At 35.4% G+C, this 26,925-nt stretch overlaps 1 protein-coding gene across 10 annotated transcripts in view; it reads left to right on the top strand.

Moving 5' to 3' along the window:
- The first annotated feature begins 7,350 nt into the window (after positions 1 to 7,350).
- Positions 7,351 to 26,925, top strand: part of Zbbx (zinc finger B-box domain containing) — a 136,194-nt gene continuing 116,619 nt past the window's right edge. For 2 of the 10 annotated variants that reach the window (XR_015440940.1, XM_087186466.1), the window contains exons 1-3: positions 7,452 to 7,498; positions 19,862 to 19,982; positions 23,500 to 23,613. Coding sequence is in view for 9 of the 10 variants with exons in the window: in XM_087186466.1 (XP_087042592.1) it covers positions 19,915 to 19,982; positions 23,500 to 23,613 (182 nt within the window). In the remaining variant the exon portion in view is untranslated. Of the gene's footprint in view, positions 7,499 to 10,631; positions 10,712 to 10,866; positions 11,654 to 15,041; positions 17,430 to 19,861; positions 19,983 to 23,499; positions 23,614 to 26,925 lie in introns of those variants that run through there. The other 8 variants (XM_087186467.1, XM_087186468.1, XM_087186469.1 and 5 more) reach the window with 8 other exon arrangements.

The following is a 26,925-nucleotide window of genomic DNA, read 5'->3' as shown; positions in this document are numbered from 1 at the left end:
ACCCGGATCGATAAACACTGATAGATAAAGAAGGCCAAGTATATTTTCATATGTGACTTGGAGTTCTGGATGAATGTGGTTCCCCCAAAACATCTCCATAGTTTATAGGCTTTTATGACAATTTCAAATCTTCATTAGGTTTGGTTTTTATCTATATGGTGATGATATCCTAACATATATGGACAGTTCCTATTATTCTCTTAATAACTCGAGCTATATTTTTTATCACTCCCCACAGTTATTACAAAACTAAAAACTTCAAAACACAACTCATTCTGCTCCACCTCCTCATTCCCATTTGCTACAAGTTTATCCTGTATTCCCTGGGTTGATTATAAGTACCATCTCCTCAGTTAGCAAATCTATCAAATTCAGAGATCAGTAACTTACTCCATGTTCCTGGTCAACCCTTACATTTCTCTTATTTCCAAGTCCTGCTGGAATTTTACGAAACTCCCTTAAATCTATTTTACATGACCTCATTGAGTATTCTGAACTCATCATTTCTGTCTTGGACTAATATAACCATCTGTTAAAAAGGTTCATTTTTTATATCTCCTTCTTTTGTCTCCATCTATCTTTGCATTGTCAACAGAATTGTATTAGAAATATGCTTCTATAAGCATATTGAGATGATTACTTATGTTTTAAAAAAATCATATAGGGGTCTCCATTGTAAACAGGGTGACATCTGAGATCCTTTTTGACACATATAGCTTTTTATTCATATATCTCTGCCAGGTATATTAACTTTAAATCACTCAGAAAATGTGTCCATGCCACAAATATGCAATGGTCTTATATTTTAAACAGTACTTGATATACTATGTACTCAGTGCTTATAACATCTCATTTAAGTTTCTCAAGGGCAGAGATGGCATCCTTGTTTACCTTTGTGTCCATTTAGGGCAGTTCCTGAAATAGAAAAAGTGTTGACTAAATGCTGATTAAATGAAGCTATGCCAATTCAATGTGCCTATACATTTATTTTTCAACTTGGAAGACATTGTTCATCACAGAATTGAGAATTATCACATGCCCTATGATTCTCCTTCACTTTGAAATATCAGTAATAATTGCCTTGTGGTATGGAAATTTACTTACCAAAGAATTTTGACAGGCAGAAACTATAATGCTGAGAAAAATTATAACAGAGTAAATCGCCTCCTAACATTTTTTCCTTATTAATTTTTTTCTTTTTCCTTCTTAAATTCAGATATTCAGTGAATTTAAATATAATTCTACAATACTAGGCTTTTGAGGCATTTTATTTATTATTTTATGTTTCCTCAAAGCTCAGTTACCCTTGACAAGTTTAAAACCTCCATACATATGTAATAGGATGTTATATTTAAAATCTTCCAAGAAATAAAGAAAGTGCTTGCTTCATGTCCAAGTAAGACCATATTGCAGGACTTATAAAAAAGGAGAGGGTAAAAGACTGATTTTGGAATCCTAAGCTGATCATCAGTGTATGTCTTATAAGAGCCTGACAGTCCAGGGAGTGGATGGAAATAGAGAACTTTTGGAAAGCTGTGGGTATTCTATGTGACTCACGTCTCTCCAAAAGGGGAAAGGCTTAGTGTTACCAAAATATAATTTCAATCGTTAAAACATGATGTTCTGTAACAAAGAGCATACGTGTGCCACACTTTAGTCATTCATTAAGGAATGAATAGCTGACTGATAAAACTGATTCAAAACAATTTTGATAGGCTGAAAATATATGGGGATTGAGAAAAAATATTCACATAAGAGTTTTAGGTTAGATTCAAAATTGATTAATATTTAACAGGTAAAGAAACCATTTTAAAAATTATTTTAAAGACAGATATTAGCATATCTAGATATAAAAGGTATGAAATATGTAGGTGAAAAAACTACAAATAAACATTATAGAATCAGAATCCTTATCAAGAGCAAATTATATCAAGTATCTTTTCTAAGAGAATAAGGTAACTTTTGGGTTATCATAGACAGTGTTCTAATATGACAATGTAAAGGCTTGTACTTCTCCCTTAACCTTACTGCCAAGCTTTGAATAATGTTTGTTGAGGGCCAGGGATTTAGCTCAGTGGTTCTGCCGCTTGCCTGGAAAACACAAGGTCCCGAGTTCAATCCCTGGCACACACACACACAATGTTTGTTGACAGTCACTGGTCCTTATTTCAAATTAGCAATCTGTGCATGCATCAATGAGTTCCTGCAGTGGGGTACACAAGGGTCTGTTTTGTTTTACTTCCATCAGAGTGATTGGAAATAAAGTGTTAGTTTGGTTGCCTGCTAGTATGTGAGTCAAAGAGAGGTAACTATCTTGGCTGTCCTAACTTCCACAACATGGAAAGGCAATGTATGCAAGATGATTTTTTTTGTAGGTCAGATATGGAACATGCAGGAATATGAGAGAAAGTGGGTCATTGTAAATTCTGCCTAGAACCACTGAGATCCTATGTGGAGAAGTGAGAACAGTCATTTGATGCTAAAGGCTCTGGAAGCAAAGGTCAAAGGAAAAGGCATCATTCTCATCTGGTAGAATGGAGACGAGAGTCCTGGTGGTTGGGCAAAAGCTTTAAACACCAGCCAGCTTCTATGCCAGCCTAACAAGGGCTTTTCAACTTATCCATCATTCCATTCTGTGATTGCAATGTAGACCGTTAATAAAAGAATGAAGCAAGAAGAGATGATGGAGAATAGAAACATAACTCTTTCTCAATAGTTCCCTGATTTGAGGCTTCTGAATTCTTTACTCCCCACCACAGCAAAAGAGAAAAGCCTTAATACTAAATCACGCGAAGTTTTGACAATTATGTTGGAAGACATTTTTATTATACATTTAAGAACTTTTATTACTTGTGACTGACCAGAAAGGTCCTAGGGCATGCTATAATTTTCTTCTAAGCTGTACTCTACCAAGTACTAGATAAAATTACTTAATGAGTTGGACTTGTTCCATGGAAGTGGGTGTATGTGTGTGTGTGTGTGTGTGTGTGTGCACACGCGTGCATGCCTGTGTGTGTTTGAGAGAGAGAGAGAAAGCAAACTTGTCTAAGCATGACCTTGTAGCTATCTTTTCACTTCAGTAAGTTTGTGCTCCTAATTTCTGCATTGGGGGTAATTTTTACATCTTTAAATTGAATAGCCCTGGTTCAGAAAACTGTGCTCAAATCTTGTCTTCACAGTGGCACAAGGCAGCATGATTTTGTAAAATCCTTAGAAATACTGTGCTCCTCGTACGAGACATGGTGAACTAGTTGCAGAATTCCTGGTGTGTCAGTTAAATGCACTCTGCTCCAGTAAAGAGAATACTGTCTCTCTATAGAAGAGTTATTGTTTCTATATATTTCATTTCATGTTGTCACTAAATGCAGTATTGAAAGACAAGCACTTTATACTTTTATTTTACTGTGTGGCTTGGCATGAGCTTACATTTCAGACTTGTTTTTGTTTTTCATACTTACACATAAACTATTTTTCTAAACACAAGTTAGATAATGTTCTTTTTTTTTTGGTAGTGGGGATCGTACTCTGGACTTTGCTTGCGAGGCAGGCGGTGGAACCACTGAGCTAAATCCCCGGCCCAGGATAATGTTCTTTTAATGTTTTTAGAAAGTGTCAGAATATTACTTTTAAGAAGCTAATTTTATTATTGTGCCAGTAAATGCATTGTAAGATTTTTTGAAGTAATAACATTCCTTTACTGATGTGATGAGAGGATTTATGCAAAATATTGATCTTTATGGAATAGAATCAAAGTTTGTTTATTCCCTTTCTCTGCAATGCTCTTTGCCATGATGCCCCATGACTTCCTTTTTCCCTACATTAAGACTTTCCTATCTTTGAATGTAAAATAGGACTGACTCTTTTTCAATTTCTTTATTTTGCTTTATTTTCCTTCTTTATTCCTGCTATATATTTACATTTATTAATTGCTTTTTTGACTTCATTAAATATATTTGACAATAAGAGGAGGTTGATTTTGTTCACAGTAATCATTTTGAGGTTTAGAACAATAGATTTTCACAATTATTGGTTGAATGGATGAATGAATGAATGAATGGATGAGAGAGTAAATAGATGGATGGGTTGATGGTTGGATGTATAAACAATGAAAATGTTTCTGTAATTTATTTTCTCTGCCCAGAAACAGTTGCTACAAGAAAACCAGTAATAGTGAAAGTTAATTTTGTAAAAACCTAAGTTCTTTGTCTCATTAAATTGAAGAGTAAAATCATGGACAAAAGGAGGAATTTAGGAGAGGGCATATTAGAATTAATAAGAAAAAAAAGGTCTTTTTGGATACTCACCAAGAGGGGATAGAATTCTACTTTGTTTTCTTTGTTTTGGCCTTATTAGGCAGAGCTTAGGGGATTTATTTTAAACAGATGGCTTTGTGGGTGTAGGGTTTAAAGGAAATCAGTTATTTAACTGGTTCATAGCAAACTGGTTACTTTGCATTTCTAAGCTTGGTAAGGACGAACTGCCTCCTTCTTTAGAGGAAGGTTCTCATTTCTCTAGTCCTGTCCTAACTTTTTATCTTTTGTTCTTGTGTTTTCCTTTACATTTCTAAACTTTGTTTAGCTGCTTGAATTAGCTCTTAACCTAGGTGGACTATTTTGTTCTATTCAATCCTGTCCTTAGGCTGCTCTTGATATAGGAAAATATAACTCTTAACCTGTTAGATGTCAGATGTGCTGATTCTGTGGTCTCAAATGAAGTTGGGAACAAATGAAGGAATTTAGGAGAGTTTTATTGGAAACAGGGAGAAGGATAACTCTTGGATTTCCAGGAGGGATCTCCACCTAGGTCTTTTGTCAGGGGTAATTTACATAGCAAAGTCACAAAGTGGGAACCACGTGGGTGAAACTAAAATCAACCTATAGGATCACAAGTATAGTCATTTAGCTAACATTGATCCAACAGGGCTATAGTTGGATATAGGGGAATAGAAAACTGGAAGTAGGGAAATTGGAAATAGGAACATTAGAAATAGGGAAACTGGAAATTGATCCAATAGGAAAATAGTCCTCTAGCAAGGGTACATGGAAAGATAAAAAAAAATTCTTAGAAAGGTAGGAGAGTGTGGGTTTAGATGTTCTGGTCACCTACTTATATGTCTGATGCCTACCTGGGTCTCATTTGTCCAGGTGACGGTAATACAGTATAATCTCACATTGTTTTTTCCGGTTTTCTTTGTTTTATTATTTTAATTCTATGTGATCATTAAAAAAAAGTGTTATGTTGTAAGACCAAGGGCCTTACCAAACGCTCTGAGGAGCTGACTATAGTGAAGCACACCCAGGGATCCCAGCGGTGCCTCCAGAATGTAAGACCAAGGCCTTACCAAATGCTCCAAGGAGCTGACTACAGCAAAGGCCACCCGGGAAGGAACACACCGGCCATGTTGGGAAAATAGACCTTTATTAGTCTGGCCAGACGGCACTCCAGAAGCAAAATAGCTCAGAGAGGCAACTGGCCCAGAGCCCGAGGCTGTTTTATAGGGGGTTGAGGGGAGGGGTTTAACATGTAGATTTACAGAAAGAAAAGAACAAAGGTTAGTGGCTCACTGTCACATGCTGATGGTCAGCAGACATCCTGACTAATAGTCACGACCACCCTGTGTGGATAGTCAGCACATTTACAGATTGTCCTATAGATACTGGGCCCAGGGACATTTGGTTTTAGGGCAAACAGATGGCTGAGTAATCTCGCCCTATTACTGATTGTCCATTGTCCCGAGGTAAACACACTCAAACCATCAAATTTACAACAGAACCTAGGGGACTAATTAACTTTTGAATCACACAGTCCCACATTGTGGGCCTGGGATTTAGCTCAGTGGTTTCGCCGCCTGCTGCGCAAGCGCAAGGACCCGAGTTCGATCTCCGGTACCAAAAAAAAAGTGTTAAGTGAAAATACCATTTCAGAAGCCAGGCCTGGTGGCAAACACTTGTAATACTGAATGTGGGAGGCTGAGTCAGGAGGGTCTCCTTGTGCTCAAGGGAGGTACATAGTGAGACCATTAGCGGACTCATTAGCCCCAGGAAGACATGCAAGCCTTAGTATTGCTTTTCCAACCTGAGGCCCAGTTCTCTTCAGATTGGCCCTCAGCCACAATTCTGGTATTTTTTTTATTTTGTGCTGACTTCTTAAAGGGTCAATCCCTCTCTGACTGTATATTAATTTCTAACTTAGCTGCCTATTATACTCTGACTGCCTATTCATAATAACTAAACTAAGCTAATACAATATTAGACATCCACTTGAAACATGCATTCTGTTAAAGGAAGGACCTGGTGAAGTTACCTCAGGAGTACTATGATAGCAAATATCCTAGCCATGTTACCATCACAATTCTCTATCAAGTACCTGTTATCAGCCTGACTTAGAACTAAACACTAACACACTCTGTGTCACTGTGCTGTGTGCACACTAAATGTATTGTTACCTCACTAAACCAATTAGACTGGTCTTTATAACTGGCTCAGTTCACATAGCAGGTGAGTATGGTAGGACTAGAACTTCTGGTTGGCCTGACTCCAAAACGCAGATTTATGCCCCAAAGGCTCATTGTCTTCATTTATTTATGGTGATTTTTACAATTATATAAAATTGAATCTCACAAGAGAAAATATTGCCAGACATATTGACATACAAAGTGATGCAAAGGCTTGTGTGTCAACTATTTATAATTGCAAAAAAATAGTTAATCCAGTACTGGGATGTGTATAATACAGTTAAGTGTAAAAGTTTATAAAGTGACTGATTGTAGAAACAACCACATATCTTACCTTCAGTGCATAAAAACTTGAACTGAAAAACAGAAACATATTTATGAAGCCAAAATAAAAGAGTTCATTACAAAGCCTTCTTTGTACAGAACAACAACAAAAAAGTTTGAGAAGTATGGGTTGATTGTGTGTACATCTTTTCTTTTTTTTGTTACACACACACACACACACACTCCATATTATACTCACATAGCACCATGGGTCATATAGTTGATATAAAGAAAAGAGTTCTAGGCTTGCCAAGAGGCTTAAATTCTTATCCTAAAGTTGTGTGTTGTAACCTTTGATCAACAAGAAAACATACAACATATATGGGGATTCTGAAGCTAAACTGGTTGGGTCTGTCCTTTGCTAGCTTTGTGATCGTGAGTCAAATTTTCAGGGCCTTAATTTTCTTAAGTATGAATTGGGTTATGAAATATTACATAAAGCTTTGGACTAGTGCTTGCCAAATGGTAGACAAGTGTTAGATCTGGCATCTCCAAGACCTCCCCTGGGTCCTGTTGAATTTCCTTGCCCTTTTCTTCCCTTGACCAATCTCTCCTTTCACATTTCGGGGAGCTAACATGCCCCCTCTGCTGGAGAACAGCTTCAGGACCAGCCAAACCGCTTGGTTGCTATGGGTACCGAGGTAACGCGGTCACCAAGGAGATCAAAGCGGAAACTGAGGAGCAGGCTGGCTGAGGGGACGCCAAAGGCTGTGGTCTCAGGTGAGTCGGCCGGCTGCGAATGGAGGTGGCAGGCGAAGGGTCTCAGGGTCTCAAAGCGAGCAATGAGCAGAGTCAGGGTGGTGCTAGGAGCAAGGCAACGCGAGAGGAAAGGAGATTGGAGGTGCAGTTGGGGGCGTTGACGCCGCTGGCCTGTGCGCCAGACCTGCGGGCAGCAAGACCTGGCCCTAGCCCGCAGGTTCAAAGCCTCCTCCGCTTTTTCCTCCTTTGAATACACAAAAGTCCTCTCAGCACAAGATGTTAATGAATGGAAGGTGCAACAGAAAATCCAAGGCCTTCCTCAATTGAATCCTTCTGCAGCCCCTTCTTAACAAATGCTCGCCTCTTTTATCCTCCGAAGTCATTGGTGCTCCAAGAAAAATTTGATTCCCGAGAAGCCTTCTCATATTCTCCCTTGAAGTCTTTTTTTTCTTTCTTCTTTCTGTCCACGTGTACCCACTTCATTCTTGAAATCCAGTTTTCAAGTAAAGGCTATAGTTGGGGGAGGGGGTCCTGAGAAATCTGAAGCCCTGTAAGGTTTTTTTTTTTTCTTCCCAAAATAATCATTAGAAGCATATGTGTGTATGTGTGTGTGTGTGTGTGTGTGTGTGTGTGTGTATGCTTGACTTTTTAATCTAAAGTGAGCAAGTCTTTTTTTTTTATTAAATTCTTTTATTGGTACATTGTAGGTATACAACACAATTACATTTCTCATTGGGAATTGTACCTTTACATGATGCATCTTGGTTCTTATTTTTTCCCCATTCCTAGCCCTCCCTTCACCCCCTCCACCCTTCCCTATTTACAAAGGCTTTATTTCCATTTTTTCCATTTCTCATCATTTTTCCTTTCCCTTCTTTCCTTTCCCCTGCCCCTCCCACTACCCCTACCCCTTTGGACCTTTTCTTCCTATTTTACATTATCGGTTATTCATTCTACTCATTGGTACATTTTAGGTGTACAATATAATGACATTCATCATTGGAAATTTGCACCTTTACATAGTCTCTCTTGGTTCTTATTTTTCACCCTTGCCCAGCCCCCCCTTCAACCCCTCCATTCCTCCCTATTTACAAAGATTTTGGTCCTATTTTCCATTTTCTCATATTAATCCCATTCTCTTCTATCCTTTCCCCTAGCCCTCCCACTTCCTTCCCCTTTGCCCCTTTTCTTCCTATTAAAAGTGAGCAAGTCTTTTAAAAAGTTTTGTAAAGTTGAAGCTACACAAGATTAAAGTTATACAAACTATATACTTATGGAAATCTAAAACCCTCCTCCATCTTTTTATTCATACTTAGTCTTATAGGCTACACAGAGGCCTATACTTATCTCTCATAGTATTACCTACCAGTTGTATTACAAGTGCATTACCTGAAAGTAGGTCTTTTGGTTACTTCCATGGGAGTCTTGCAATTATTTTATTTGCTTTTGTATATTTTCCTGTTTCTGCACCACAGTGTAAGTTCAATGACCATTGGCATCAGTACTTAACTTGATGCCTGGCACAAGTGAGGTGTTCAATGTGTATTTGTTAATTGCTCATGGAGGCTTTTCGTGGAAGACATGAAAAAAAGAAAAAATTTTTTCATGTGTGTGCAAAAAAGGGAAGGTGTGTTTCACTTTTTTCATGGGGTAGATTTGCAATAAGTTGAAAGCAGTAGAAAAATGCAAATGCTTAAAACCCAACACATTATCAGAATTGCACAATGTGTAGACATTTTGCTAATTGCTAGTGATTCAAAGATCGATGGATGGTGGAATCCTTCTGAAATATTTGAGCTACGTGGAAACAGCACTTAGGTAAGCATTGATGCAAAAAATAACATAAAGCAGCATAAAATAGCAAACAAGCTTAATACATGTGAGAATATATAAGGAGAAGCTCATTTTTGATACAGGAAAATTCAGGAGAGAGGTGATCTTTGAACTGAGTATTAAATAGAATAAAATTTACTGAGTGAGGAGGTAGAAAATAAAGCAGAAAACTTAGAAAAATTGTGCTGCATAAGGGAAGATCTTAAGTGCCAAGCAGAATAATTGGGTGTTATTTTTTCTATGAGTGTAAGGAATTACTTAGAGACAAAGTTTAGTAGCTTTATATTACTTGAAAGGAATTTGATAACCAAAAGTTTTTCAAAAATGTTTGGAAATAATGTTATAAAAAATTGAGAAAAGTTAACATCACATAATTTTTTCTCTAAATTTCCTTTGTATATATAAGAACATGAAAGAACATGGAAGAACATGAAAGAGGGAAAATATTTATCAACCAATCCCCTAAATGATATGAATTAATTGATTTAAGTACATAGAACCATATTTAGAGCTAACAGGACTGGGAAGAAAATAGTGATTTCTGGTCTTGTCACATTTCTTAGACCTATTCTTTAATTTTCTGAAACCTAAAATATCCATGAGAAAATACATGGGGTAATAGATTGTATGAGTATGGGTAATCCAGATAAAAATTTAAATGACTTTGGTTTCTGAAAGGTGTGATTAAGAAATGCAACACTGAGCTGGAGATTTAGCTTAGTGGTTCTGGCGCCTGCCTTGCAAGCGCAAGGTCCTGAGTTCAATCCCCGGTACCAAAAAAAAAAAGAAATGCCATACCTTCATGGTGGTGGTTTTTAATCATATAAAATTCTTAGTTGATGTGAGATTAATAATAATTATGTATTGTATTTCTTTACTATTATGCCATCCAATCCTTTTTTTGTACAATAGAAGAGTTTATATAATCTAGCCCTAAGGTTTTTTATGTAAAAGAGATGAAAGCAGAAGTGCTATGGGTAAAGCAGTCTGGACATTTCTCTCACTGCCTTCTGCAGGTACTTTCTTATGATGTCCCTTTCTCTGAGGATCTTTTAGGAGACCACTGCTTTATAGAACATAGATCAGAGAACTTGTGTTTGATGTGCTTCCCATTCAGTGACAGCAGGCCTTGATATTTGGGTTACTTTCACAAACTGGAAATATGTAAAGGAACATCAAGTCTTTAATGAACAATTTGGGATCATATTACATACATTATGTGTGGGGAAAAATAGGACTGGGGAAGGAAAAACAATACAATCTAATAAATGTGTCTAGAAAAGTTTCCAAATCACTTCTAAACTTTGGTATTTAATTGTAGAAAACAAAATTGAATGACTGAAGGACACAAGGAATTATGAGGCTTGTATAATACAGAGTTTATCTCCCTGGCTTCCAAAGGTAACTAAAGTTTTGTGCTTTGTTGTTCATGGTCCTACCATTGTTATAGCCTCACTGTCCCAAGACAGGTGACTAATTTTCTTTTTGCTTTAGGAAAGGAAACAGGCAGAACAGCATGCCTCACAATTATAATCTTTCTTTTTTTTTCCATACAGGAAAATTGGCTTACATGTGTGACTTGAGAAAAGATTTAATTGAAAAGAAGCCTTACTAATTGCATTCAGTGAAGTGAAATGCCCTTGAAAAAGACCATTTATTGATTAAATCACATTACCAGCAGAGCTATTAATCTGAATAATTTCATTCTAATGAGATTTGGAGAATATTCTTTCATGCTTTGTACAGGTGTCATCAATCATTGTGTATCAGCTTGGCTTTATGCATGTATACATACAAATAAAATTGTATATTCCAATGTGTAAATAAAAATTAGGGTAATTAAGATTATTTTCATTAATCAGAGCGATTAACTATGGGGGTTTAAAATATCTTTTCAATGATAATAATAACATGGGAATTTTTGAGAAGGCATCCAAGGGTAGCAGTTGGATTTCCTGAATATGATCAGAAAAGGTTGCGACTTCTTGTTATTCAGAAAGATTTTTCCGGGAGGTTTTTTAAAGGTGACTTTTGTAGCCTTTATTTTATAAAACTAAATAAGTAATTTCTATAATAATGATTGCTTAATTTGGAGGCAGTAGAAGAGAGTTGCACTTGAAAATGCTATCACTTCACTCCTCAAACACAAACCAAAGCTTAGTTTTTCATTCCTGGAGTGTTTTAACTCTCTGACATTTATTTTAGCTTTTATTGACAGGACTTCATGGTGAAAAATAAATCTGAGTTAAATGCATTTTTGGGATACTTCTGTCAGAATCATGAGATAATGTCATATTTGCCATTCTGGCCTCGCTACCTGTAGCAGAGGTCAAAAAAGAATAGGTAAATACATAATTTTTGATTGCAAGTCCAAATATATTTGCACTTAATTCCATGATGCAACCACTATGTTGCTTAAAATGCAAATTATTTTCTATAATTTCATTTTGAAATTATCTTCAGAGAATAATTCCTTCACAATTTCCTCTAAGATGGTAAACACATACTCTTTGAAGTTAGATTTGAATTTTAGAGGTAGTTTGAATAATTTGGAGCTAAATTTAAATGAATAAAATAGTTGATCTTGTTGCATAACATTTTCAGGTTTCTTTTTCTCTATTTTCCTTATCAGTTTGCATTAAATTGACACATACTTATACATATTTATAAAAATGGTATGATAGCTTCATACATGTATATCACATGTGATGATCAAATCAGGGTAATTAGCATTTCCACCACCTCAAACATGAATCATTTCTATGTGTTGGAAAGTTTTGAATTCTTTTATTATAGTTATCTTGAAATATTACATATAAAGTTTTTATTTTTCCATTTAGTTTATTGGTACATTTTAGGTATACAATACAGTTACATTCCTCATTGGGACCTTGTACCTTTACATGATGTATCTTGGTTCTTACTTTTTCCCCATTCCCCTGCCCTGCCTTCACCCCCTCCACCCTTCCCAATTTACAAAGACTTTGTTTCCATGTTTTACCTTTTCTCATATTTTTTCTTTTCCTTCTTTCCTTTCCCCTTTCCCTCCCATTTCCCCTATTCCTTTAGATATTTTCTTTGTATTTCACAATATCAATTATACATTTTGATTATTTACACTTTTAGTTTTTCACAACAGAGAAACTATTTGGTATTTACACAAGTGTGTCATATTTATTTCACTTAAGAATATAGCCTCAATGTGCATCTAATTAGCTATAAAAGTCTCTAGTTTCTCATTTTTTATGGCTGAGTAGTACTCCATTTTATAAAAAAACACATATTCTTCATCCAGTCTCCAGTTGATGGGCAATTGGTCTGTTTCCAAGTTTTAGATATTACAAACTGTGCCACTATAAACATGGGTGCTCATATATCACTGTGGTATGACTGTTTTAATTCTTTTGGGAAGATACCGAGTAGAGGAATAGCTGGGTCAAATGGGCCCCAGTTGTTTGAGGTATCTCCATATTAATTTCCACAGTGATTGCACCAATCTGCACTCCCACCAACAATGAAGAAGGGTTCCTTTTCCCCCACAACCCCACCAACATTTGTTATTGGTTGATTTCTTGATAGCAGCCATTCTTACTGGGTGAGGTGGAATTTCAGCATTGTTTTCATCTGCATCTCTCAAATGACCAGTGATGTTGAACATTTTTTCATATGTTTTTTTGCTGCTTTTACTCCTTTGTCTGAGAAATGTCTATTCATTTCAGATGCCCATTTTTGAATTGGGTCTTTATATTTGGGGGTCTGATTTATTTTTAGTTTTTTATATATTCTAGATAGAAGACCTTTGAAGAATGAGTGATAAAATTTTTTTTGCACATTGTAAGTTGTCTCTTAGCTCTGTTGGTGGCTTCTCTTGCAGTGCAGAAGCTTTTTAATAAGATGAGATTCAAGAGTTCTACCTAACTTGTCTTCCAGAATGTTTAGTTTTTCTGTTTTAATATTTAGATCTTTAATCCACTTTTATTTTAGTTTAGTGCATGCTGAAAGATAGGCGTCTAGTTTTAATCTTTGTCAAGTTGAACTCCATTTTTTCCAACACCATTTATTAAAGAGGTCTTTCTCCCAGTGAGGATGGTTGGCTTCTTTGTCAAAGATGAGGTAGCTGAGTTATGTCTAGACTTGTTTCTGCATCTTCTAATCTATTCCACTGATCCTCAAGTCTGTTTCTTTGCCAGTACCATGCTATTTTTAGCACAGGGGCTTTATAGGACAGTTTCAAGTTGGCAACTGTGATACCTTCTGTCATGTTTCTGTTACCTAGAATTGCTTTTGCTATTCTAGGTCTCTTCTGGTTCCAGATGAACTTTTGGATTGTTTTCTCTAGTTCTGTGAAATATGCTGTTGGGATTTCACTTGGGATTGCATTGAATCTGTATAGCAGTTTTGGAAGTATGGTCATTTTCACTATATTGTTTCTTCCTACCCAGGAACAGGGGATGTCTTTCCATTTTCTTGTTTGTTCTTCGATCTCTTTTTTAAGAGTGCTGTAGTTCTCAATGTGGAGGTCTCTTGCTTCCTTCGTTAGATTGATTCCTAGATATTTCATTTTTTCGGATGTTATTGTGAAAAGGATTGTATCCCTAATTTATCTTTCAATGAGTCTGTTATTTATGTACGAGAAGGTTATTGATTTTTGAGTGCTGACCTCGTATCCAGCTACCCTAACTGAATCTGTCAATAAAGTCTAGAAGTCTTTTGGCAGAGTTTTTTGGGTCTTCTATGTAGAGCACCATATCTGCAGCAAATAAGAACAGTTTCACTTCTTTCTTTCCTATCTTTATTTCTTTTATTTCTTTCTCATTTTTAATTGCTGTGGCTAATATTTCCAGAACTATATTGAACAGGAGTGGTGATAGTGGGCATCCTTGTCTTTTTCCTGATATTAGCGTAAAGGTTTTCAGTTTTTGACCACTTACTATGATGTTGGCTATTGGTTTTTCACAGATAGCCTTAATTAAGTTGATAGAAAGACCATCCATTCCAATTTTCTGCAGGGTTTTTTTATCATCAATGCATGTTGAATTTTGTCAAATATTTTTTCTGGATCTATTGAGATGATCATATGGTTTTTGTCCTTGACTCTGTTGATATAGTGTATTACATTTATTGATTTACGTATGTTGAACCATCATTGGATCCCTGGGATAAATCCAGTTTGGTCAGGGTATATGATCTTGACCCTGTGTATTTTGTTTGCCGGAATCTTATTGAGTATTTTTGCATCTATGTTCATTAGGGAGATTGGCCTGTACTTCTCTTTTTTGGTTGGATTTTTCCCTAGTTTTGGAATCAAAGTAATACTTGCTTCAGGAATCAGTTTGGAAGTATTGCTTCCCTTTCAATTTCATTGAAAAGTTTAAAGAGTAGTGGCAATAGTTCTTTTCTCTAAACATTTTGTAGAATTCAGCAATGAAGCCATCAGGACCTGGGCTTTTCTTTCTTGGTAAATTTTTTATTACATTTTCACTTTCACTGATTGTAATTAGGGTGCTTAGAATTTTCATATCTTCTTTGTTCAACTTCAGTAATTCATATGTATCTAGAAATCTGTCCATTTCTTCTGTACTTTCCATTTTATTAGAGTACAGGTTTTTGAAGTAGGTATTGATAATCCTCTGGATTTCTGCTGGATCCATTGTAATTTCATCATTTTCATTCCTAATTGCATGGATTTGAACCTTTCCTTTCTTTTATTTTTGATAAGGATGGCTAAGGGTTTATCAACTTTATTTATTCTTTCAAAAAACAAATCTTTAATTCGTTTTTTTTTTTTGTATTATTCTCTTAGTCTCCATTGCATTGATTTCTGCTTTGATCTGTATAATTTCATCCCTTGTATGAGCTTTGGGTTTGTCTTTTTCTTCTTTTTCTAGGCACTTATTATTCACCATTAGGTTATTTGAACTCGCTCTTTTTTCCTAGTGTGGGCATTCACTGCTATTAATTTCCCTTGTAAGACTGCTTTCATTGCGTCCCATAGATTCCTATATGTTGTATTGGCATTATCATTTATTTGTAAAAACTGTCTAATTTCTTCTTTAACTTCCTCTGTGACCCATTGGTTGTTCAGGAGAGTGTTATTCAATTTCCATGTGTTTGTGAAGTTCTTGCAATTTTTTATGCTATTGATCTCCAGTTTAATTGCGTTATGGTCTGATAATATACAGGGGATAACTTCAATTCCTTTGCACTTACTTAAACATGTTCTATGAGTGAGTATGTGGTCTATTTTGGAGAACAACACCTGTGCAGCTGAAAAGAATGTGTATTCTGATTTTGTGGGGTGGAAGACTCTGTAAACATCTGTTAAGTTCATTTGTTCAAGACTTTGATTGAATTCTAGTATTTCATTACTTATTTTTTGTCTAGTTGATCTATTTGTGACATTGGTGTATTGAGGTCCCCCACTACTATTTTATTAGTGCATATATGACTTTTCATGTCTGTTAGTATTTGTTTTATATAGTTGGGAACAGTAATGTTGGGTTCATATATATTTATGATTGTCATCTCTTCCTCTTGGATCGTTCCCTTTACAAGAATGTTGTGTCCTTCTTTGTTTCTCTTAATCAATGTTGGTTTGAAATCCACTTGATGTGCAAAGAGAATAGCTACTTCTGCTTTTTTTCAGGTTCCTGTCACATAGAGTATTGTTTTCCACTCTTTAACGTTCAGTCTATGAGTTCCTTTTTGAATTAAGTGTGTTTCTTGTATGCAGCATATTGTTGGATCTTGCTTCTTGACCCATTCTGCCAGTCTATTTCTTTGGACTGGTGAATTCAGACCATTAACATTGATGTTTATAACTGATACATATTGACTTATCATTCTCATGGCATTTTCTTTTTGTTGGATTCTCCTCCTTTGCTTTTAATTTCTTGTCATGCCCCATAGATTCATTCTGCTGTGCTTCCTGGGGTTGTGATCCTCATTGTCTTTTCCTAGGATTTTGTCTAAAATTTTTTGGAATGCTGATTTGGTATTCATGAAGTTCATAAGGTGCTCTTTGTCGTGAAACTATCTTATTTCTCCACCAATTTTGAAAGATAGTTTTGCAGGGTACATCAATCTGGGTTGGAGACAGTTTTTCCTTTAGGGATTGAAATATGTCAACCCAACCTCTTCTTGCCTTTAGGGTTGCATTGAGAAGTCTGCCGTGATTCTGATGGGCTTTCCTTTGTGTGTGATTTATTTCTTTTCTCTAACTGCTTGTAGAAACTTGTTCTTCTGTTGAGTTTCTGGAATCTTAACAATTATATTTCTATGTGTAGATTTTTTTTTAATCAAATCTAGTTGGAGTCCTATATGCCTCACTTATCTGTATGTCAAGTTCTTTTCCCCTGCTTGGGAAGTTTTCTGCCATCACCTCTGTGAACAGTTTTTTTATGTCATCTGTACTCTCTCCTGTTTCTTCATTGACTCAGATCAGTCTTATGTTATTCTTCTTTGCATCATCTAGCAGCTGCTGGATTGATTTCTCATTGTTCCTTACAATTTTAAAGCAATTTTTCTTCTCCTGGTCACTAATTGCAATTATCTTCTATATCTGAAATTCTGTCCTCACACTGGCTCATTCTGCTGTGTAGACTTTCAGTGGAGTTTTTTAATCTCCTGGAAATCTGTTTGCATCTGTTTAATGGATTCCATTTGTTTCCTGTGTTGGGATTCCATCATGTTCCTCAGCTCCTCTCTAGATTTATTAATCATGTCTTGCACTATGAACACAATCTCTGGTGTTATCTGAGAAATTATTTCTGATTTCATTTTTTCCAGATCCTCTTTTGTTGCCAGTTCAGGGAGTCCAGGTAGTTGAGTACCAAAATGTCCCATCTCATTTCCCTTTGGGATTGCTGTAGGTGATCTGGAAGTCTGTTTTTGAGACTTGTTTACATGTCTTCTCATTTTGACAGGGGGTGGGGGGAGGACGGTGCTTCTGGTGCCTGCATGGCTTACCTCCTCTGAGATGGGAGCAGTGGTACAGTGGCCCAGAACCCTCCTTCTCTGCACTGGGAGCAATGGTACAGTGTCCCAGAAGCCTCCTCCTCTGAACTGGGGGCGGTGGTATGGCAGCCTGGAAGCCTCCTCCTCTGTGCTGGAAGCAGAGGTACCAAAACTTTTTAATCTTTTAATATCTGATAGAACAGTTACCTGTAACTAGTGTTTCTTAAATTCTCCCAAAACTGGAGTTTCTTCCTTTGTTTCAAAGCCTCTTATTAGGGCCAGTCAGTCAGCCACTGGCAGTGGTTCCAAAGCTTTTTCTATTTTTAGATAAAACATTTTAATTGGGTTACATGACTCATTGTAGTTTAGTTTTACATTCCCTTGATCACTAGTAATATTGAGCATTTATTTGCTTTTAATTCACAAAAAGCTCTACATATTTATGAGGTACCATGCAATGTGATACATATATACATTTTATAATATTCAAACATTTACAATTTCTTTGTTGTAAAAACATTTAAAATCATTTCTTCCAGGTTCATTTGAAATATATAGTATATTAGCATTATTTGTAGTCACTCTGTTGTGCATTAGTTCACCAGAACTTATTTCTCCTATCTAACTGTAACTCAGACCCATTAATCAACCTGTCTCCATCTCTCTCTCCTTCCATCCTCCCTCCTTCTTCCTTCCATTCAAAAACTGAATTGCTTGGGGTTTTTTTCAGGTAACTTGTTTGACTTCCTTATATATTCTGGATATTAGTCTTGTCTCACATGAATCATTGGCCAATAATTTATCCCATTTCTATTTTTAAATGAAGCACACCAAAATAGATTCATATATTTGTTTAGTATTTGATGATCTCTCCCCACAGTTATAAAAGACCCATTCCAAAGTGTTTCCATCATTAGTTGCACTATTGAAATTATCAATGGTCTCCTAAGAGAACAAAATTGAACTACACATTTGGTTAGGTAGACTTCCATTTGTTCAATGCAATTTTTGTGCCATCCTACATAAGTCTTAGAGCAAAGTGTGTAGTCTTGGTTTCTGTTTTTCCCACTAGAACTTCACTGATTGTCACTACTTACAAAATAAATTCCAAATACTTGAACTTGTCATGTAAGCTAGTCATTATCGAGCCTCTGCTTCTATCTAAACTTATGCTTATTTTTTTCTTCCATGTGCCCTGTACACCAAACAAACTGAACTAATTATAAACACCCATTCAAGAGTTTTTTCCCCCATAGGACTGAATGTTCAGCCAAATTATACCTTCACCAAGAAGCTACCTATCCTCTTTCAAGACTCCACCTAAATGCTAGCCAGCTTGAATTCTCTCCTTTCTCTCACTTTCTATATTATTGCATCTATAAATTTTATGGCCTTTATAAGTTTTACCTTATTTTATGGTTTTATATACACGTCTTCTATGCGCTATTTGACTCTAAGCCATTTGAGTCCAGAAAACAAATCTCTTGAGGCTATGACTTCTCCATGCCTCTCAGCATGGTGCCTTGAAAGTAGCAGAACTTTAATGAATGTTATTGGGGTTCTGAGTGCTTAGGAACCCATATATACTCTAACAGCATCAAATGACTTGGGAATTTAAGAATATGACCTTTATCATATTTAAGAGATTTTGGAAGTTAGAAATTTTTATTCATATAAAAATCTAGGGGCTGTTCATATGACTTAGAAATTTAGCATTAGAGAGTAAATTATAGAACCATGAAGAATTGGGATACTCAGGAAACAGGGTTTTGAGTAATTCAATTTACTGGTTAGCTCAGAGTTAAAAAGAAAATCCTTTTTATTTCATTTTTCAATGAAAAATTCTTTGTGAAATATGATAATTTCAGATCTAAGCAAAGAGAACCATTGAAATTTTCTTGGATAAATGAGGATATTAGAATGCCTTTCAGTAATTATTGCATACCTAATTCTCATTTTATATTACCATATATGTAAAAAATGGTTCTTTTGGCTTTGGATTATATCTAAAAGGTTCTTCTCTTTTCAATATACAGCTTTGTATATGATTTTTGAATAAGAAAAAATACTTGATATATATTAATTCATTGTATGTTCTAAGAACAGACGTTGTTAGGTGATTTTTTTTCATTGGGGAAACATGGTAGAGTGTTTTTACTCAAACTAAGATGGGTATGATGTCAATAGATGAAATAATCTTAAAGGATCATGGGTGAATATGTGGCCTGCCATTTTCTGAAACATTTCAATGGAGCATATGACTGTAGATAGACTTTTATAAGCTTAATGATAGAAAGAACTAGAATGTGTGCTTTATCTTATCTTAATAAATACATTCTTTACCTTTATAGAATATTTCCCCAGTCTTTTGTTATATATAAATGTTCCTGAAATTTTGGTGTAATCAGATATATTATACTTATATAACTTATGTTTAATATATATGACATTTTTTTGCTATTTAACCTTTGATTCAGACTTCTTCCTCATAAAGATTTCTGTTTTTATAGTTTTTCTGAATTATGTGTAGTTTTGAATTTGTAACTCACACTTATCTACCTCTGGCATAATTCTTTTTCTTTGGTGCTTTTTCAGAAAAATTATTTTCACTAAGTGGAATATTTTTTTTACCAATATTAACAATAATCATGAACACCAAAGATTTTGTAGTTCTTCCATGGGGAAAAACTGGAAATTCTGTAAAACTAAAATATAAGTAAGTACATATATATTTATTTCTTAAGTAGGAATAGTTGCTAAAGTGTTATATATTGTATATTAAATTATCCTTTTTATATGAGATGCTTAAACTCAAATTTCATAAATTCTTATCTCCACTTTCTTCACATTGCTGTATTTTTATCTACAATAGAGTATGTTTTACATATTATTATCAGTAATAATTTTTATAATGAAGACAAAAAAAATTTTTCCATAAGAATCAGAGTGAAAATTTATAAATAAAGGTTAGATTAACTTACTGTCAAGGTAATACAAAAAAAATTAAAAAATATTTTTATGATCTTTATTCAAAGTTAAAAAGAATCACCCATAAATTTAGAGAGACACTGAAATTAGAGTAGGAAGTCTTTAAGTTACTGTCTTAGCCTTTTGCATAAAGAACACTATGCTGAATACATCATTCCAGGAAGAATATCTTCTGTACTCAGATTGACTGGGAGATGCATTCAGCCAAAGCCAGGCAATTTTGAGTATTCTGTGCCTTTCTTGAGAAGGTCCATGGGTACAGAAGGGATCAGCATGCTGTTCCCTTTGAGAATACCAAGAGTCACTGGAAATCTTTAGGGCCTTCCTCTCTGATACCACTTTGAGCCAGCCAGCATAGGTTGGGGACAGTGTCAATTTTTAGTGTTTTTTAATTCATTAAGTTTATTGGTACACTTATATGATATGATGACATTCATCATTGGGAATTTGTACCTGTACATGATATATCTTGGTTCTTATTTTTCCCCATTTCCCTGTCCTCCCTTCAACCTCTCCACCCTTCCCTGTTTACAAAGACTTTCTGTTTTGTTTCTGTTTCTCATATATTTTTCTTTCCCTTCTTTCCTTTCCCTTACCCTGCCCCTCACTTCCCCATGCACACCTATGTTTATAGCAGGGCAAGTTTGTAATAGCTAAATCTTGGAAACAGCCCCAAAGTCCATCAGTTGGTTACTGGATAAAGAAGATATATATATATATATATATATATATATAATGGAATATTACTCAGCCATAAAGAAAGATAAACTAGAGAATAGCTAAAAGGATACACATTGAGGTCACACTCTTAAGTGAAATAAATAGGACACACGTGTAAATACTGAATAGTTTCTCTGGTGTGAGAAACTGAAAGTGTAAATGAAGACCAAAATGTATAATCAATTTTAATTTTAGTTTTTAAGTTCCTTGATGCAGGTCAGTAGTCCTGATCAATAGTCATGTGTTCATTTAATGTCTTTGGTGTTTTCATAATGCTGTCTTCACTATTAAGCATAATTAAGTATAAAAGCATTGTTTAACTGGTTGTGGTTGTGACCATTTGTAATTCCAAAACTTAAGAGGCTGAAGCAGGGTTGCCTAGAGTTTGAGGCCATCCTGAACTACATAGTGAGATTCTCTCTCAAAGGTCAAAAAAAAAAAGGCATTTTGAGAATTGGAAAGTGTTAAGCAAATAGATGACATTGTCATTATTAGGTGTACCATTTTTTTTTTTTTGTCAAAAAGGGACCTATGTAAGTGCTAGCACTATCATTTTGTTTTTTACCAAAAGAGAATGGGACACGGGACATGCATTGTTTAATTCAATGATATGTCAAAACTCAATATATCTATACCTATAAATACACATTCAAAAACATTAAGTATACATGTTCTACACACTGCATTAGGGAGTAGTGGATATAATAGAAGGATGTCCAGTCTGCCTTCAGGAAAGTTGCAGAGTATGTGAAGAAGTTTAATTACACTGACAAGATAATTTGAAGCAAGGTGTGATGTGTAGACACATAGGTCTAAGACAACATATTTCAAACCACTTGGGCAAGAGTGATGATGTATCCAAGTTTTATCAGAGAAATGCAATTGGATAGTTCTTGGATGAAACTTTTGTAAAGGCACACATATTACATAGTTTGGGGACCTGTTAGACATATCCAGTTGGCTAACATTTATAGAACCAAGTTAGAGAGAAAGGCAAGATCTAACTTGGGGAGAGTGATACCAGCTCCTAGCCTAAAAATCTTCCTGGTCATCCATGATCCACAAGCCCACAGAAATCAAGATAGGAGCATCAGTGCTATTCTAATTTCTATGGAGTTCTGTTTGTCACCATTTTCATTTCCCAAGCTTTTTTCATTTGACATTGTCTTCAGAATTATCCACAGATTGTCCAACATTTTAATGTTTTCCCACTCCTTTCTACCTCTTTCCAGGCTCCAACTCATTTCAATCTTATTTTCAGCTCTTGTATTTGTTGTGCTGATGTGGTCTCTCCAGAATTAGCCTTAGCTTTCCTCACTGGCCTTGCCTGCCTTTCTAGCTCTTATGTTTAAAGATACGCTTTTCATGTCCCTTTGGCTGGCTCAGTCCTTTTATCCTTCAAGTCTCAGGTCAGACTTTGCTTACTCTAGGAATTGTTCCTGGAGTCTCAGGGCTGAAGCATGTGCCCTTTCTGTGTATCTGGGTAGCCTTGTTTCTCTCTAATGGTAGCACCATAATTCTGTGTTTCAATGGCTCCATGCTTGTCTGTATTCCTTTCTGTACTGGAAGATTTATCATGTCCCATCTCCTATCACATTCACAGTGGTTGTGGGTAGTAAGAGATGAATTTCTCTTTTTGAAGACTACATAATAAAAGTAATGACTCTCTCTTTGTATCATGGCCTGGTTATCTGAACCCTCTGGACCACCTTTGCCTCCTATCCCTTTTGAACTATCTCTGTTTTGTATAGATTTACAAACATAAACTTAGTTCACTTGGTGTTTTTGATGGCTTGCAACTTTTATAACTTAGTTCCCTTTTCTTATCCCCTTTGAGTGTGTGTGTGTGTGTGTGTGTGTGTGTGTGTGTATGTTAGTGTGTGTTACTCAAGATTGAATTTAGGATCTTCTTACAGAACTACAACCCAGACCCTTTTTATTTATTTTGTTTGTTTTGGGATGGACTATGATTGAACTTGTGATCTTTCTGCCTGAGCATTCAAGATTAGAGGTGCTTAGTTTGGTTCCATGTCACGGTGTTTATGGGTGTTCATGCTACACGGTTATGATAGAACACTAAGATAATAATGAAGAAAAATATTTAAACTAATGATAGGTAATAAAAGCTAAATAATTAAGTTAGCTTCTATCTGAGAAAGTCAATGCCAGACAGTACAGAAATTGGAAAATAATTTTCTAGTTTTTGTGTAATAGATATTTGCATATATAAAGATGTGGCTCATACATAAAATGAATTATGATTTTAAACCCATAGCAATGGAATAGGAAAAACAGTTTGTAAGATTTGAAGGGATACATGGATTGAAGGGAATATTAATAAAATGCAAATGCTAACTTTATAACCATATTTAAAGAAATACAAAGGAGTAGTTTAAACAGTTCATTATTTAGCTATTGATAATTTTAATCTAAGAGCAAAAAATTATGTGAAGTTATTTTGTTTTAGGCTCTATTTGTTTGTTTGCTTCTAATAAACACTCTACATTTAAATCTCACACATTCAGAAATGTTCAAGAACTGCGAATGGAAAAATTACAATTAGAATTGGAGAACCAAAAGATGGAAAAGAAATTACAAGAATTCCAGTCATCAAGGAATAGAGAAAAGGAGCAAATAAAGTGGGTAAATTTTTCAGAGAATTTCTGAAGAATAAACTAAATTATATAAAGAAGTATATATTAATTTTACGCCTAGGAAAATGTTTGGTATGTGATCATTTTCAGTTTTTCCTTTCGAACAAGGAATGGTAAATTCCATTTAATATGCTTCATTTTCTACCATTTATATTTGTCACATTGCTTTTTTTTGGTTTCTTCTGAAACTTTTTGTCTTATCATATTTATCTTCTTACATTATGCTTCTCAATGATTTATGAACTGGAAGCTTGTGGACAGCAATAAAAACTTTTTCTTTTGCTCACAGATGAATGCTTTCAACAGCACATAAAAGAAGTTAATGCTGAGGGCTATTTTACTTATTCAAAGGCTTTTGGGGGCAGACATGTATAATTACATGCATCAGAATCATTGAAACCAAGAAATAAGTTTGGGACACTTTTAGCAAATTCTAGCTAGCTTTTATTCATGAGAATCCACTGATATTATAATTGTATATCTGCACTAATTTAACTGAGACTACTGTTTTATTATAACAATAATAAAGATGATAATAGCTAAATAGAATTGATAGTTATGTGACAGAAATTGTATCCTAGCTCCAGGGTAACTCTCAGCTCATTTTCTAGTACCTGGTTGTGTGCTTTTTTTTTTTTTTTTTTTTTTTGGCTTAAATTCTTTTATTGGTACCTTTTAGGTATACAATACTTTTACATTTATCATTGGGTGCTTGTACCTGTACATGATGTATTTTGGTTCTTATTTTTTCCCCATTCCCTATGCACCCTTAATCCCCTCCACCCTTCCCTATTTACAAAGATTTTGTTTCCATTTTTTCCTTTTCTCATAATGTTTCCTTTCCCTTCTTTCCTTTCCCTTCCCCTCCCATTTCCCCTACCCTTTTGCACCTTTTCCTCCTATTTCAAATGATCAATTATTCATTTTAATCATTTTAGTCCTTATTTATGCTTTCAGTTTCTCACACTGGAGGAACTATTTGGTATTTACACATGTGTGTTCTATTTATTTCACTTAAGGGTATGCCTCAATATGCATTCATTTAGCTATAAATGTATTTAGTTTCTCATTCTTTATGGCGGAGTAGTACTCCATTTTATTAAAAAAACCCCCACCTTTTCTTTATTCACTCTCCAGTTGATGGACACTTGGGCTGTTTCCAAGCTTTATCTATTACAAACTGTGCCGCTATAAACATGGGTGCACATATATCGCTGTGGTATGATTCTTTTAATTCTTTGGTGAAGATACCCAGCAGGGGAATAGCTGGGTCAAATGGGACCTCTAGTCCTAGTTTTTTGAGGTATCTCCATACTCATTTCCACAGTGGGTGCACCAGTCCTCACTCCCACCAACAATGGAGAACGGTTCATTTCTCCCCACACCCCTGCCAGCATTTGTTATTGGTTGATATTTTGATAGCAGTCACTGTTTCTGGGGTGAGGTGAAATCTCAGTGTTGTTTTCATTTGCATCTCTCGAATGACCCATGATGTTGAACATTTTTTCATATGTTTATTTGCTGCTTTTACTTCTTAGTCTGAGAAATGTCTGTTCATTTCAGATGCCCGTTTTTGAATTGGGTCTTTGAATTTGGGGAATCTGATTTTTTTCAATTCTTTATAGATTCTAGATAGTAGTCCTTTGTCTGAGGAACAGCTGCTAAATTTTTTTTCGCACATTGTAGGTTGTCTGTTAGCTCTGTTGGTGGTTTCTCTTGCAGTGCAGAAGCTTTTTAATAAGGTGAGATCCCAGTTGTTGATTCTTTGTGCTAGTTCCTGTGCTACTGAGGTTTTGTTCAGAAAGTTGTTCCTATGCCAATGTCTTCAACAGTCTACCTAACTTATCTTCCAGCAAGTTCATTGTTTATGTTTTAATATTTAGATCTTTAATCCACTTCAATCTTAGTGCATGGTTTAGTGCATGGTGACAGATATGAGTTTAGTTTTAATCTTTGGCAGGTTGAAATCCAGTTTTTCCAACACCATTTATCAAATAGGCTATCTTTCCCCCAATGAGGGTGGTTGGCTCCTTTGTCAAAGATGAGGTGGCTGAGTATGTCTGGAGTATGTTTATGTATCTTCTAATCTATTCCACTGATCCTTGGGTCTGTTTCTTTGCCAGTACCATGCTGTTTTTATCACACTGGCTTTGTAGTATAGTTTCAAGTTGGGGATTGTGATACCCCCTGCCATGTCTCTATTGCCTAGAATTGCTTTTAGTATTCTGGGTCTCTTCTGGTTCCAAATGAATTTTTGGATTGTTTTCTCTAGTTCTGTGAAATATATTGTTGGAATTTCAATTGGCATTGCATTAAATCTATATAGCAGTTTTGGAAGTATGGCTATTTTCACTGTATTGATTCTTCCTATGCAAGAACAAGGATGTCTTTCCATTTTCTTATAAGCTCTTCGATCTCTTTTTTCAGAGTGCTGTAGTTTTCAGTGTAGAGGTCTTTTGCTTCCTATGTTATATTGATTCCTAGATATTTCATTGTTTTGGATGCTATTATAAGAGGTAGTTTTCCCTAATTTCTCTTCTCAGTGAGTCTGTTATTTGTGTATAGGAAGGCTATTGTTTTGTGAGTGTTGACCTTGTATCCAGCTTAATCTGTCAATTAAGTCTAGAATTCTTTTGGTGGATTTTTTTGGGTCTTCTATGTAAAGTATCATATCATCAGCAAATACTGACAGTTTAACTTCTTTCTCTCCTATCTTTATTCCTTTTATTTCTTTCTCTTGTTTAATTGCTGTGGCTAATATTTCCAGAACTATATTGAACAGGAGTGGTGATAGTGGGCATCCTTGTCTTATTCCTGATTTTAGTGTGAAAGTTTTCAGTTTTTAACCATTTAGTATGATATTGGCTGTTGGTTTTTCCTAGATAGCCTTAATCAGGTTGAGATAAAGACCTTCTATTCCAGTTTTCTGTAGGATTTTTATCATGAATGGGTGCTGGATTTTGCTGAATGCTTTTTCTGGATCTATTGAGATGATCATATGGTTTTTGTTCTTGGCTCTGTTAATATAGTGTATTACATTTATTGATTTATGCATGTTGAATCATCCTTGCATCCCTGGGATAAATCCGACTTGGTCAGGGTGTATGATCTTCTTGATGATCTTCTGTATTCTGTTTGCCAGTGTCTTGTTGAGGATTTTTGCATCTATGTTCATTAGGGAGATTGACTTGTACTTCTCTTTTTCGGTTGGGTCTTTCCCTGGTTTTGGAATCAAAGTAATACTTGCTCCCAGGAATGAATTTGGAAGTATTGCTTCCCTTCCAATTTCATTGATGA

Source organism: Heterocephalus glaber, unplaced genomic scaffold, assembly GCF_053883595.1.
Source record: "Heterocephalus glaber isolate CG9 unplaced genomic scaffold, H.glaber_assembly_v1.0 deba00001504, whole genome shotgun sequence".
Classification (NCBI taxonomy): Eukaryota; Metazoa; Chordata; class Mammalia; order Rodentia; family Bathyergidae; genus Heterocephalus; species Heterocephalus glaber.
The sequence above is the reverse complement of the archived record's forward strand: the minus strand, read 5'-3'. Positions and strand labels throughout refer to the sequence as shown.